The 13,685-nt window shown below is 43.6% G+C and overlaps 2 protein-coding genes across 2 annotated transcripts; both read left to right on the plus strand.

The window, feature by feature from the left end:
* The first annotated feature begins 3,952 nt into the window (after positions 1-3,952).
* Positions 3,953-9,320, plus strand: LOC137917747 (interleukin-21 receptor-like). The gene is made up of 8 exons (XM_068760473.1): positions 3,953-4,013; positions 4,165-4,273; positions 4,792-4,979; positions 5,134-5,267; positions 5,361-5,547; positions 5,641-5,725; positions 6,791-6,878; positions 7,744-9,320. Exons 1-8 carry the CDS (start codon positions 3,953-3,955, stop codon positions 8,464-8,466), a joined length of 1,575 nt encoding a protein of 524 aa, XP_068616574.1. The 3' UTR covers positions 8,467-9,320.
* Positions 9,321-11,609: 2,289 nt separating this feature from the next.
* On the plus strand, positions 11,610-13,301 carry LOC137917817 (uncharacterized). The gene is made up of 3 exons (XM_068760552.1): positions 11,610-11,728; positions 12,134-12,224; positions 12,412-13,301. The coding sequence occupies exons 1-3, from the start codon at positions 11,623-11,625 to the stop codon at positions 12,815-12,817; spliced, it is 603 nt and encodes a 200-aa protein (XP_068616653.1). The 5' UTR covers positions 11,610-11,622; the 3' UTR covers positions 12,818-13,301.
* The last annotated feature ends 384 nt before the right edge of the window (positions 13,302-13,685 follow it).

Below are 13,685 nucleotides of genomic sequence, written 5' to 3' on the forward strand. Positions count from 1 at the left end.
AGGGGGGGGGGACACAGACAGAGAAAGAGAGAGAGAAATTTTATGCTTCAACACTTCTGAACCTGAATCGCCCCTCTCCCCTCGCTGCCCCTTCCTCCTCTTATTCACTCAGACATGGACAAGCACACGCACAGCTGCAAGGCTGCAGCACGCACACACACACACACACCGCCTCTGAGCATGTGACCACACCTCCGCCCTCGCCAACCTCACAGTTAAGACACCTCAACCACTTTTCTTCAGCGTGCGGGTCACTTGACGGAGCAACTCGACGAGAGTCTGAGAGGGATAACCCTCTTCTCAACCCAAGGAGAGCTGTTTCAGACACCTCTACTATAGAACAACCCCCCCCACCCAAGAATGCCCTCTGAGAGATGGCAAAAAATGACAAAGGGTCACAAACGCATGTGTTGCTGTCTGTGCGTCTTATTCTGTCCAAGTAGTACAAGTAGGAGGAGCTGAATGCTGTAGAAATCCACTAGAATAATATCCCACTACATTTATAGAATTATATAGAGTGAAGTCATTTTAAAAAGTAGTCCTTGCTTTTTATTTGGTTTTGTTCATCTTTTAATTTTAACACATTCTGTATATTTTATTATGAAGGTACCAAAGTGAAAGAATAATCCTGGCTTAAGTTTAGATAAATAAACGATAATACGTGTGACTTGAAGTAAAGGAAGTTTCATGTCGGGCTCATAAATACACAAAACTAAATAACACAACACACACCAGGCCGACGACTGCTTTAAAAAAATAAAATAAACCATCTATACTGCCCTCTAGCGGTGAGTGGGGGATAATCTGCTTCAGTGCAGCCTCTCATGAACAGAAGCAGGATCATTTCATTCTTTGAGCATGTTTGCACTATTACACTATTTACATAAAACATCCTGAAATCTAGGAGTTTGAAGGAGCTCAAGATTCAGATTTTCTGGTCATTCTTGAAGAAATCCAAAAAAACCCTGAAAGCTTTCAAAAACAAATAAAGACGTTCAGATTCCTAGGTCAAAGAGGAAAGATACTCGTTGTTATTTAACATCACTCAATCCTTTATATAGCTGACAGAGATTTGTTTCATTAAATTTCTTTTTACCAACTGTAGGTAGAGACACACAACATAACACTGACGATATGTCACTTCAATTGGAGGAGGGCTGTGCATCCGCCTGCAGCTACATGCATGCAGAAGTCTTCTTAAAGGTCAGACGGTAGCAGCGCTATACAAAGAACTCGTCATCGCCCATGTTTTATTGGGGGTTTTTTTGGTTTTTTTTAATGGAAATGGAAGTTTTTGCTCTGCTGGAAGAGAAATGAACATCAGCAAAAAATCTAGCCTCCTTTGTGGAGGTAAAAATAGTCAGGCATTGAGGACTTATGATGTTCCTCTACTGCGCGTAATTGGATCTCGATCTGGATCATAATCCAGATCCCGGAGATTAAAATATTTATTTGGAGGGAGGAAATGTGCCACAGGTCACAGAGCTGAGATGATGCAGAAATAAGAGTAAAAGTGCCTTTAGGACGAGTTTCTTTACACAAATATTCGGTGTTAAACAGAAAAAAGATGAACTCGTAACTACACCCTCCGTACAGGATCAGTTCCTCCATCAGCTTCCCAGTCTGAGCAACAAAAAGCTTCAGACAGAAGAACGCTGCTTCCTGTGTGTGCGGCTCCAAACTGTAAGTACTCTCATGATTTAAGAGGCCTGACTACTGGTACTACATATAATATATGATATGATACTGTGGAGAAATTATATTTTATGAGTTTCCTGTGTCAAATTTCACAGCATGTCTAATGTAGCCTCAGAATTATTGTTTTACATCTCCTCTCTTAAAGTATGACGGGCTTGAAAAATTGTTGCATTAGCGTGATTGTATTGTACTACATGTTGGTGTTTTTTGGCTTACGGTGTCTGCAAAAAAAAACATTTTTACTTAAAGGAGTCATTGTCAAAAGCAATGAATGTCAGCAGGAAGGCTGAGGAGCCTTTCACTTTCAAGTGTTGCAGAGAAACCGATTCAAAAACTGACATGTTGGTCAGGGTGCAAGCATCTCCTTAGATGTCATTTGCATTGCCCAGTTAGCGGTATTTAGAACGTTAGCTCACATTATTTATCTCAAACTGTAAACCCTGTATTAATGCTCTCGTATGACGTGCAAAAGTGGTTTTAAAATTGTTAATTTAAGCTATAATGTTAGAAAACATGACGGATCGGAAATTACAGAAATTCCATAATGTTTAGGTTACAAATGTAAAGTTATTCTGTAAAAGTATAAACGTCATTAAAAGTATCATGAATCGTGTTGACGAAGATAAACTTCATTAAGATCACTGGATAGTGTAAATTACGCGCTGGACAAGAGGATTTAAAATTGGAGTAAAATGAACTTTTTTTGGCCTCCTGTGGCTCGTTGACAGGAGAGAGAAACGTAGAAACCAAGTCACAATTTATTTATACGGTCTGATCACAAGGTGAAAATGAAACAATGGCGAGGATGCGGAGTTCCCCTGTGCATGAATAGTGTTCTACAGTGTTCCCCCTGTGTTCATCTAGATTTAACTATTTTAAATGCCAGTCACAGAACTGGTCATACTGACACTCAAAACAAATGAGTTAAATGTTAAACAGGGCAGCCGTGTGTTGAGCGATACAGCTCAGATATAGATGCTTTCAGAGATAACTTGATGTATTTCAGCTTCTTTTTTAAAGTCCTTTTTAGCGTTCATCACTCTCAGCTCTTAGAAACACTGTAAGGACTTGTAGACCAGCGATGTCATCAGCCCTGTGGTGAAAGAGCTGTTGAGACTGTCTTCATTGAAAAGACGATTGCAGAATCCCACAGCAGCAGGTACGAAATCTACCACACAGCTAAATGTTTAGTCGTAGTAGCGCGTCATCTCGCTTATCACAACGATTTCATTCTGCATTTGCAAACTTGCACAAAATGTGCCACTTTTACCAAGGGACAACAAAGAGAAGTAAGATGTGGTCTAATGTGGAATGTTAGTAACATTATAATTAGGGCTAAAGAAAACTCCAATATATTAAATATCTATATAATGAGTATAAAGCTGCATCAAAAGCTCCTCAAAACAGCAAAAAGACAAAGCAACCTTAATTTTCAACACAGAATCAAGAGGAATTAATGCATGTTACTATAAAGGTAAGTTCAGACGCAGTCTACTCCGTGATGGTGTTAACAAAAGTGCTTTGAAATAATAAATAATTACACAGTGCGGGAAGTCCAAGTTAAACCTCGTTTACAGCGACATCTAGTGGTAATGAAAAGTTTCTTTCAATGCCACGGTTGAAAATCTGCACAGATCTTATTGTTAGGGTTTCTATTCCACTTTATGTTCGCCTACCGTAAATATGACCAAAGCATTGTGAAGATAATTGCAGTTTCCTGTTGATGTGTTGTCATCCGGTCGACTGTTGCATATTCATACTCGGCTGTGTGGAAGGCACCTCTCAGACGCCGCTCAGTGGGCCCTGAAACCACATCCTCTTCATCACTCCTGCGATGATGACGGCGTCTTCGCTATGACTCGCCAGAACGTTGTTCCACTTCTCATAAAGACACCAGCGCCTTCGATGACAGCTTTCTGCCCGATCCAGTGGCCGAATTGAAATCTTAAAAAGGTAAAAAAGAAATTACATTAAATTATCGATTTCACAATCATATTGAAAATGAGAACAGAAGCCGCTGCTTTAAGGTTTCCTTTTGAAGTCGGTACGAGAGATGAATTGTTATTAATTCCATCATTTTATTTATTCTGACTCATAAAGTAAATGTAAATTTGATAAATGTAGGTGTTTAAGCCAATGTGGGATTTACCCTCAGCTGCTAAATGAAAGCGTGTTTTTTTCTCTTTTGTCACCAAATAAACGAATCTGGTCCGTGTCTGTCGTTTCAGCTGCTGGATGCGGGCGGGTTGTCCTCATGGCTCTTCCGCCTGTGTACTTATTGCTGCTGTTGGATCTCGCTTTCTTTCTCCCTGGAGGTGAGTCGGCTTTTTCCGATCGTCTTCTTCTGGTATGGATAAGGAGTGAATCGTGATTGATTATCTTTTTCAGCCATTTCTTTTGCAGACGGTTAGAATTCTGCGGAGCATCAGTGTTGAATTCAGCATTTGTTGCACTTTTCTTTCGCAGTCACGTTTTCATGCGACGTTATCTGCTCTACCGATTATGAGGAATCTCTGAACTGTTCCTGTTCGGACTCTGCACCCAAATATCCTGTCTTCCTTCAAGTTAACTGCAGGTAAGGCTTGTGTGCATTGTGAAAACAGTAATTACCTCCGCCGAGGCGGGGCTTATGTCATCACCGGCATCAAACTTCATTTAATTTTGGCGATGATCCAGAAGAGATCCTGGATTTTGGATCAGTTTTAAATTTTCTTTAAAATTGCAGTCCATGGAACTTCAACATTTGTTCCTCAATCTCTCGGTTGATTATTGGCTGATGTTTATGGAATTTGACACAATCATGTAGGGTGGAGACCTCTATCTCACCACCGAAATTCATCCAGATCTGATCCAGAATGAGGTCAGGGGAAAATAATTACCATGTGGATGGTCTAAATCCAATTATGAGGGGAATGAGCTGCTTGGTGGAGGTCTGTGCTCTCCGAGTGCTTTTCTAGTTTTTAATTTAATTAGCTGATAGTCAAATAGTATACACTAGGTCACGCTTTTGTGTCCTCTTTTTTTTTTTTATCAATGTGGTTACATTTTCTTGACTTTTCCTCGAAATCAATCAACTTGTTTTTTATCTTCTAGTGATGGAGAACTTGATGTTCTCGGCGAATGTGAAATCGAACCGCCTCAATCTTGGTGCCAGATGACTCCAGAAATGTTTTTCGACGTTGCATCAATTGGAACCAGCTGTACCGCGACATCCGGCCGAAGAGGTGACAAGCGAACGAGGGTTAGCGGCGAGGCGTCCGAATGGGCCCTGAGCAATGTGGGTAAGTTCAACTGACAACAATGTGCAATTTGATGTCTCGGCATCTGTTCACCCTCTCGGGATGAAGACGAAAGCTCAAAAGAATTGCTCAACTGCCGCTTGTGGCGTGAACACGTTTCGCATAATATAACCTGCTTCCTTTGGGATTTCCACAGTGAAAGTTGTGCCTCCCTTCGATGTTAAAGTGAGAAACAGCGAGGGTTTCTACAACGTCACCTGGAACCACGAGGAACAGAAGAGCTGCCTCACGTACACGGTGCTCATAAGACGCAGCAAAGGCTCATCCGAGGTAAAGGGAGCTACAACAGTGACACGGGTCTGCGAGGCTGTTGCTGTAAACTGACCTCTACGCTGACGACTCCCTGGTCTTCCCTCCTGACAGGAGCCGGTTTACTCCCTTTCATTGGAGCAAAAGCGATTTCTGTTGGACAAGAAGAAACTGCAACCAAATATCAACTATACTGTGGCGGTTAGGGCCAGATTCTGTCCCGGGGGTCTCTATGAGGGTCCGTGGAGCGAGTGGAGCGCCGCGGCAGAATGGACGAGCGAAGGAAAAGCTGGCATTAAAGGTAAAAGAGGTTGTGATGAACTTTTTATTGGCAAGTCATCGGTGCTATTTTGGTGTTTTTGTGCATCTTTTGAAAGCTGAATCTCTTTCACAGAAAACAATTGGCGTTTGTTGTACGTCTCCACGTCCGTCCTCTCTGTCGTCGGTTTCCTGGTGCTCCTACGCTGTTTACGAAAACCGTAAGTACAGCAATGAGGATTCAACCTCGTTCTTAAAAGTGTATCCGTATTTAAACTGGAAATTCTAAACCCATAAGAATTACCGCTAGAATTATTGCAGAAACTAATACGCTTGGACTGAACCTGCAGGTTCCATTACCTCACAATATAATAAAAAATAAATCAAAAATAAAATGTATTTAAAAAAAACTGACAAAGTGAATGAAGATGCAGTCAAAAGGTCAGCAACACTGTCTTCCAGTAAATGATGATGAGTCAAGGTTCTCACTGCTCCTTCCTGGTATCGCCTCCCACGTATGGAGAAACCACTGCTGTGCCCGATGCGCAGCGACGCCCTGAAATGGCTGACGGATATAAGAAGTCACGCTGAGCATCATGAGAACAACGCTCGTATTCAGGACGCACGCTTACAAGAAACAAGCTACATTCAAAACAGAAAATGAAGTCGCCGCTTCCACTGTTTATCGGTGGCGTCTGAGCGAGCTGTAACGATTCAATAATAGGGCATTTTATACCGACTCTAAAATCTCCTCCATTCACATCAACGCAGGTTTAGACCACTTTTAGCATGATTTCCTGTGGGTTCTAAATTGTTCTTGGTATCTTTATACACCAACCAATAAAAATAAAAGAGACGCAGAGTAGATGTATATTTTTTAGCTGATTTTTGAATCCATAAATGGAGTTTTTAATGTTAAAATTGGGGGGGGGGGGGGAGGAAAGAAAATCCTGGCCTCAATCTGTATCTGATCCAGATGAAATTCGGTGGTAGGTTAGAAATCCCCACCCTACATGACCGTGTCAAATACCATAAATATCGGTCAATAATCAATAATCAAGAGTTTGAGGAACAAATGTTGAAGCTCCATTGACTGCAATGTTAACAAAATGTGATCCAGAATCCAGGATCTTTTCTGGATCACCAAAAATTTTATAATCTGTTTCTGGTAACATTCCCAACATTTCCTGAAATTTTCATCAAGACAGAGAAACCAACGCCGCGGAGGTAACAAACATCGTATTGTCTATATTTCCTTTCATTCTCTGAGAGAAACTTTATATTAGTTTCAGGTGTGTGCAGAAGAAGATCCAGCTGATGACGTACATCCCCAAACCAGATGCGTTCTTCTACATGCCCGGAGGGAACGTCAAGGTAAGCGAAAACGGCTCATTGGGTTTTGGGTGTAGTTTTCGAGTTGAGCCAACAGGTGTCGTCCCGGAAGGGATTGTTCAGCGCATCTGGGGCGTTCGGTGGGGCAGTCCCCTTACGTCACATGTGAGGGCTTTTCGGTATGAATGACGGTGAAGGTGCAGGGGCTTCAAGAGGCTTTTGTCTTTGATCTGCCTGCACATGCTGTGGGTAGATATTTGTATATAACAGCCCCATCTCTCCCACCAAACTGGAAAATACCCCTGACACATACAGCATGTGATAAATACGTATTTGCACACGTTTTTCATTTGTTCTCACCACAAATGAAAAACATTTTCATTATTTTCATTGTATTTATTTTCAATCACCTTTTCTATTTTTCTGCTAATATACTATTTAAAAAAAATGATTAATAACCATAGCCATAAAAAAAGAATAAAGCTTTGGGAGCTGCTGGCTTGGATGATGTTTCACAATATAACACATTTTTTATGCTGTGACGTCGTGATTTAAGGATAAATATAAATTGCTTCAGGAGATAAATTAAACCTGCGCGAAAATCAATCAAACCCTTTCTTTCTGCGAAGTTACAAACACTAGTCACCAGAGGGCGCTATTTTCAGTATGTGAATTTTCTCACTTCCCTTCATGATATTAAATAATCTGAACTGGACTAAATGCGAAATATTAATTGTTATAATTAGATTACATCCTGAATACTTTGTCCTTCAAGGGGTGCAGACCTTTTTTTAAACTTTTGTTATCATGCCAGATGCCATTGGGCTTTTTTTCTTTTACTCCTCGGGAAATAAATCACAGCTCTTAAAAACAACTCAGACCATGCTTTGTGCTTCCTCCGCTGCAGGAGTGGGTGAAGTCCGCATTCAACGAGGACGACTACCTCCAGGTGAAAAGTGTGGAGCAGTACGACGTCCCCCAGTGGAGCATCGAGAAGCAGAGCTACAGGGAGCACGAGTTGAATCCCTGCGCTCATCATCAGCGTATGCCGCAGCCTCACAGCAACTCGCTGCTGTTCTTCCAGGACGGCGGCGGCGGCTCGTCGGGCACCGGTCACTCCAGCGGCCACATCTCCATCCAAACTGTGACGCTGTCTGGGGAAGAAGAGTTTGAGGCGGAGGTTGAGTTGCAGAGCTCTGATAACACCTTCAGAAGTTACCAAGATGGACAAAGCTTTGGGTCTTCAGGAGACGACGACGGAGGACGAGCCGAGTGCGAACCTCAGCCGTCCAGGCCGGAGAGACAAAGTGGAGCATCGCCACGTCATGACAACCAGATATCTGATGACTCAGCAGAGGAAAATATAAACTTTCAGTTGCATGTCCAGCTCGTCGAACCCGAGATGGTGTCGCTTGAGTCATTTGAGTCCAACGAGCAGTCAGAGGACGGCTACCCCCACGTGGACTTGGACACCATCGACAGCGGGTTCGGAGAGTGCAGCAGCCCCGGCGTCTCAAGCATGGTTGAATACAGCAACTCAAACTCGAACTACGTCAAGCAGTGGATGGCGTGTAGCGTTGACCAGGAAGCCGCCGGCGACTCCGAGAACTCCAACAAACAGGCTGATTAGTGATCTGACGCTGGAGGCCATCCCAGTTGATCGTTGGGTGAGAGGCGGGGCCAAACCGTGGACAGGTCGGCGGTTCTTCCAAAGGCCAACACGCGGAGAGCGAGACACAGATTCACATGCACAGACAGTTTAAAGTCACCAAAGACATGTGGCGTGCGTGTTTTAGAACAATGAGGGGACGCCACACAGACGCAGGCAGAACATCCCGGTCCTCCGGTGGATTTGACACCAGGACGCTCTAGCGCTACCCCACTGCCCCGGTGGGACAGTTTGGGCCACACACAGCGCAGGAGGACAGTTATTCATTTGCTGCATGCTTGTCATTGTCCACAGCTTCATGTTATGTCCTTTGCTAGCTCGTCCTGTAGCACCAGCAAGCGTGTTCCTTATCAAGATGTCTGATAATGTTGATTTTTTTTTTTTACTTGCGCAAGGATTTTTGTTCGTAAACCACTGCAAGCGTCGATCCGTGCGGCCTGATTCAGAAGTCACTGTGGAGATCTATGCAGCGTTCTGTTTGCCGTCGTATTTCCATACTCGACTGTGAAAGTGTCGTTTTCGACTGAGAAAACACGCAAAGTAATTCTTTTACATGGGTTTTACTTTTTGATGCCACAAAGGATCCGTCATGGCGAGCATCAGTGCAGGCGAGGGTTCATGACTAATTATCTTGCCGTCTGCTTCTTGAACCCACAATGTTCTGACACGACTGAAACATTTCTTTAATTTGATTCTATTAAAGTCTCTGTTCCCTTGGAGCTTGTTTGTTATGGTTGATGTTATTTACCTGGACTGCATCAGACCGAAATCAAACAAAGACACAAACAGCGCTGAGGTGCAGCTCTCCTTAGCAGGATTAATATCATGTTTCTTTGTTTTTGTTTTTTTGTAGTTTAACATCTTGCATTTTATAATTTTTTTGTGTCCAAAGCAACAAACACCAACTAGCTGTGAGAAAATCCGATGTCCGTCAGCTCCATTCAGTCAAAGAGAAAGATTGCACTTTGTTTGCCGGTCTTTTGACATAATGTCAACTTTCGATGTAAAGACAGCTGTGAAATGTTATTTCCGGCTCTTGCGTGTGAGTCATGATTCAAATATTCTCATTTAGTCATTGTCGGGGAACCCTGAGCCTGGAAGGTGTGAGGTTCAACGTCTCACATCGTAACCGATTAAAGGAATAGGTTAAGGAAGTTTGCATTGAGTCTTGCTTCATGCTAGCTCATTGTATTGTCGCTATATTCTATTTAAGCTCGACTTCCCTTTTACAAGATCATCTGACAAGAACAAGAGAATCTTGCCTCTATAATAGCATAAATATAAACTTTCATAACCCGTCACTACAATAAAAAATACAAATCAGTATAACAATACCACACATCGAGTTGCTGCAAAGGAAACCGAAATCTTTAGATCTACATTTTTTATTGTTCAAAAAGCAATTCACAAAAGGTTGAGGAAAACGGAAAGGCTTGACTTCCTGTGAGGGAACCCTCGATAAGTCAGCCTCAGCACTATATAATAGTCTTTTATTTTCTTAGAAAATTTATTAATTCACACCCCTTGTCGAGACTGTGTGTGTTTTGGTTATACAGTACAGTAGTAATAGTAGTAGTAATTTTATTTCAGTCAGTATCTTAAATGAGAACAAGGAATTAAAAAAAAAAAAGAAAATCAACATAATGACTGAAAAGGTATTGGCGGAAGTGAAACACTTATTTATGCCAAACCCTTATTACATCTTGAATGAAAACACCCAACTTACATAGTAACATACAAAATAAACAAAATATATATAATTCCTATATAAATCTTTACAAAATAAATCTGTATTAGTTATATGCCCATTTCCTTAGTTGAGTATGGTGCATTCAATCATTGTAATGTAAAAACAACCAGCAACAACAGAAAGCAAAAAAAACAAAAGTGCAAAAAAAAAAAAATTAAAAAACAAAAAACAAAACAGTACAGTAATGTAATGTCTGTTGTAATGCATGTTGTTGTTGTTGTAATGCCTGTGTCCGCCACTGGACGGCGCTGCGGAAACAAAACCATACTTATCAGAGCCGAAGAAGAAAACGAGGAAGGACGTGAACAGACTTTAGCCTGCGTTACCGCTGCTAGCTGAATCAAAGTCTGTATTAAGTGGCTAACGTCGCTGTTTTACATGGTTATAAATCATGTACGGCGATAAATGTGTCTGTTTATTATGAATGTATCGTCCTGTGACCGGATTATGCCTCAGTGAGTCTCAGCCTACCCCCCCTTGGAAGCTAGCTGCATCGCGTTCTCGAACATAAGGAGCGATCGTTTAATAAGCAGATCGATCTGAACGATGAATTTGGTGAAGAACGGGACTTTACACGCCCACCTGCGGGACGACGAGGCCCTCGTGGTGGAAAACGCCATCCGGTTGGCGATAGACTCGATAATTAACGTCCTGTACGGCGTGAACAGTTCCAGGACTCGCGAGTTCCAGCGGATGGTGGCCGACAGGGACAAAGAGATCCAGCGGCTGGAGAGCAGGCTGGAGGGGATCGAACGCGAGCTGCAGGTGCAGCGCGGTCGCGGGTGCTCGTCCGGGGCGTTTGAGAATGCGACCCCCTCCCACAGCCTCGCCGGACCGCAGGCCGCCGGTGACCCGCAGAGCGACTTCGGGCCGGGCTACACGGACGCGGAGATGGCCGCAGCGCAGCAGGAGTGTGAGATGAGTTTATCCTGTGAGTCAGCATCGGTTCGAATCCACGCCAGCGTTTTAAAGACGCTGGAAACAGAGGAATGACATAAACCTGTTTGTTCTCTTTACGATCAAGCATTGATTCCACAATTTAATCTTCATTTATGTATTTCTACTGTTTCCAAGCATATCTAAATAAATGGAACACAATTATAAGGGCACCAAAATGAGGGAAAATGTGACCCGTGACCTCCGACCCAAACGTGACTCCCGTTTTCTCTCCAGTGGGACTTTTTGCGGGGCCCCCGTCGCACGTCTCCAGCCGAAGCCACGAGTCGGCTCTTCCGTCATCGCCCAACAGAGATGACCCGGAGCAGAGCTGCACCTCCCACTCCCCGGAGTCCCTGTCCATGTCGGACGCGGCGAGGAATCTGCCTCCGTCTCCCAGCAGCTTCGTCGTCAAAGAGGAGCCGTGTGACATGGAGGCGTTTTTCATCAAGTGGGAAATGAGTGAAGAGGGGTTCAAGGAGCAGACGGAGAGCACGAGCAGTCCGTCTGAGAACAGAGAGCCCCCCTGTGAAAGAAGTAATGCACAAAGTATACCTCGGGATGGGGGGGGGGGGCAGTAATGTGATGTCTTGTAAAAGTAAAGCTGGGGGCATCAAATACGACTTAATCCTGAACCAGAATCTTTTTTTTTTTTACTTTAATTAATACTTTAAAACCTACTTTTGTTCATTTCATTGCACAGATAGTCAGATTTTCATCACGGCTGCTCTGCATGCGCTGGTAGAGGCGACTGATCGCTGTCGCAGTATACGATTAAAGTCGATCAGGTTTGGAGGATTCAAGCCAAAAAATGCTTTTTTGTTTTTGTCACTAGTATAAAATAACGCCAGATAAACTGTGCGGCTAAAAAGCTGTCATCAAAACGCGTCCTAGCATGTGTTTGTGTGCCGAATAAAATATTCATCCCTTTCGCTCCTTCAGGAAGACGGGAGGACAGAGAGAGGAGGAAGTTTGGGGAGAGTTCCCACGCCGAGCCTGTGGGCTGCGGCGCGTCTGAAGGAGACCAGCTCAGGTGGGTTCCTTCGTAGGTGCAGGTGCAGCTGGCCTCCAGGTAACTCGCTGCCGTTTGAGGCTGGCGCCGGGTGCGAACAGTCTGTTTCACTCGTTTTAGTCTTTAGTGTGCGCCTTAACGTTGATCTGCGATTGAGAGCATCAACGACTCTGTTCTTATCTGCGCTGTCCCTTCTCACCCTTCTCAGGAACAAGAAGAAGAACGTGCCGATGTCCGAGCTGCCAGAGGAGACCCAGAGGCTGAAGAGGGCGGCCTGGCGAGCGGCTTCCAGGCGATACTACGCCCGAAAAGTAGCCCGCCAACAAGGCGCCGCCTCGCACTCGGTTCCCTTCCCCCCCGCCGCAGACCCCCAGTGCTCGCGGCCCAACTCTGCGGGGGACAGGAGGAGGAGGAGGCTGCTGATCTCGGATTTGCCCGATGAGTCTCAGTTGATGCAGAGGGAGGCGTGGCGAGCCGCGTCCCGGCGGTACTACGCTAGAAAGACCTCTCGCCTCCAGAACGAGGGCACGCAGTACGCTCACCTGCTGCAGAAGGCGGAGCCGTCTGAAGAACTCGGAGGATCCCACAACGCTGGAGGAATAATGTGCAGCTGATAGGAAGTCGCGCCGTCGATGTTTGTGCTACGTAGCCATTAGCTGATGTTATTCTGTTTGAGCCTCAGTCTCCATTAATGCTTGTATTCTATCATATTCAGGTTTGTTCCAGGTCTGTTGTCTAAAATAACTTTAATTTGAAACAGACATTTGTTTATTCCGTCGTTGTGGCCTTATCAGTTTGCTTTTCATTTCTCACAGGTTTAATTATTTTTTTTCCTAGCTTCGCAACAGCGCCCCTGGAGCTTAGGATTTGTAACTACAACCAATGTTGGTCGAACTTTCAAACAAAAAGGATGGACGGATTGTTGGTTGGTTCTTAGAATTCACGTTGTGTAACATGTTGAATTTTAAATAAACAGATACATTGAATGCATTCGTGTAAATCATGATTGAAGACTCTGCTCTCTCCTTTCAATTTCTTGCACCAAAAATCTTGTTTTAAGCTTGAAAGAGTTTTTTAACAGGAAACAAACTCAATCTAACGACCGTTGAAAGATGAAACTCTGCTCCACAACGCTTCGGTTTCTTCTGGAAATGATGCACAATAAAAACAAAAACACAAGATTTCCTTTTCTTTCAATTTATTTTTAAATATTCACAAACTGAAATGAAATCAGAAAAGCAAAAATATCACGACGAATTGTTCGGTGTCACATGAGGAGGTGTCACAATGAAGCCAGTGTTCTTAATAAATATAAGATCTTTACTTTGGGAATAATATAAATGCGGAAACAAAGTGCAAAGAGATCCATACTTGAAAGGCTCATTTGTACCCTGCGGCTTGTGCGACCTGTTTTGCCTCCAGACATGATGATTGTGGGTTTCAAACCGTCAACAGAGCGCCGGATGCCCTTGAGCCACAATT

The sequence above is a fragment of the Brachionichthys hirsutus genome, chromosome 3 (assembly GCF_040956055.1).
Source record: "Brachionichthys hirsutus isolate HB-005 chromosome 3, CSIRO-AGI_Bhir_v1, whole genome shotgun sequence".
NCBI classification, from domain to species: Eukaryota; Metazoa; Chordata; class Actinopteri; order Lophiiformes; family Brachionichthyidae; genus Brachionichthys; species Brachionichthys hirsutus.

Bases quoted from the DNA above. Each gene is read 5' to 3' on its own strand.
- LOC137917747 (XM_068760473.1), top strand. From the start codon at position 3,953: ATGGCTCTTCCGCCTGTGTACTTATTGCTGCTGTTGGATCTCGCTTTC. The intron at 4,274-4,791 runs GTAAGGCTTGTG...TTTATCTTCTAG, and splicing joins TTCCTTCAAGTTAACTGCAG to TGATGGAGAACTTGATGTTC. The intron at 5,268-5,360 runs GTAAAGGGAGCT...CCCTCCTGACAG, and splicing joins GCAGCAAAGGCTCATCCGAG to GAGCCGGTTTACTCCCTTTC.
- LOC137917817 (XM_068760552.1), top strand. From the start codon at position 11,623: ATGGAGGCGTTTTTCATCAAGTGGGAAATGAGTGAAGAGGGGTTCAAG. The intron at 11,729-12,133 runs GTAATGCACAAA...TCGCTCCTTCAG, and splicing joins AGAGCCCCCCTGTGAAAGAA to GAAGACGGGAGGACAGAGAG. The intron at 12,225-12,411 runs GTGGGTTCCTTC...CACCCTTCTCAG, and splicing joins TCTGAAGGAGACCAGCTCAG to GAACAAGAAGAAGAACGTGC.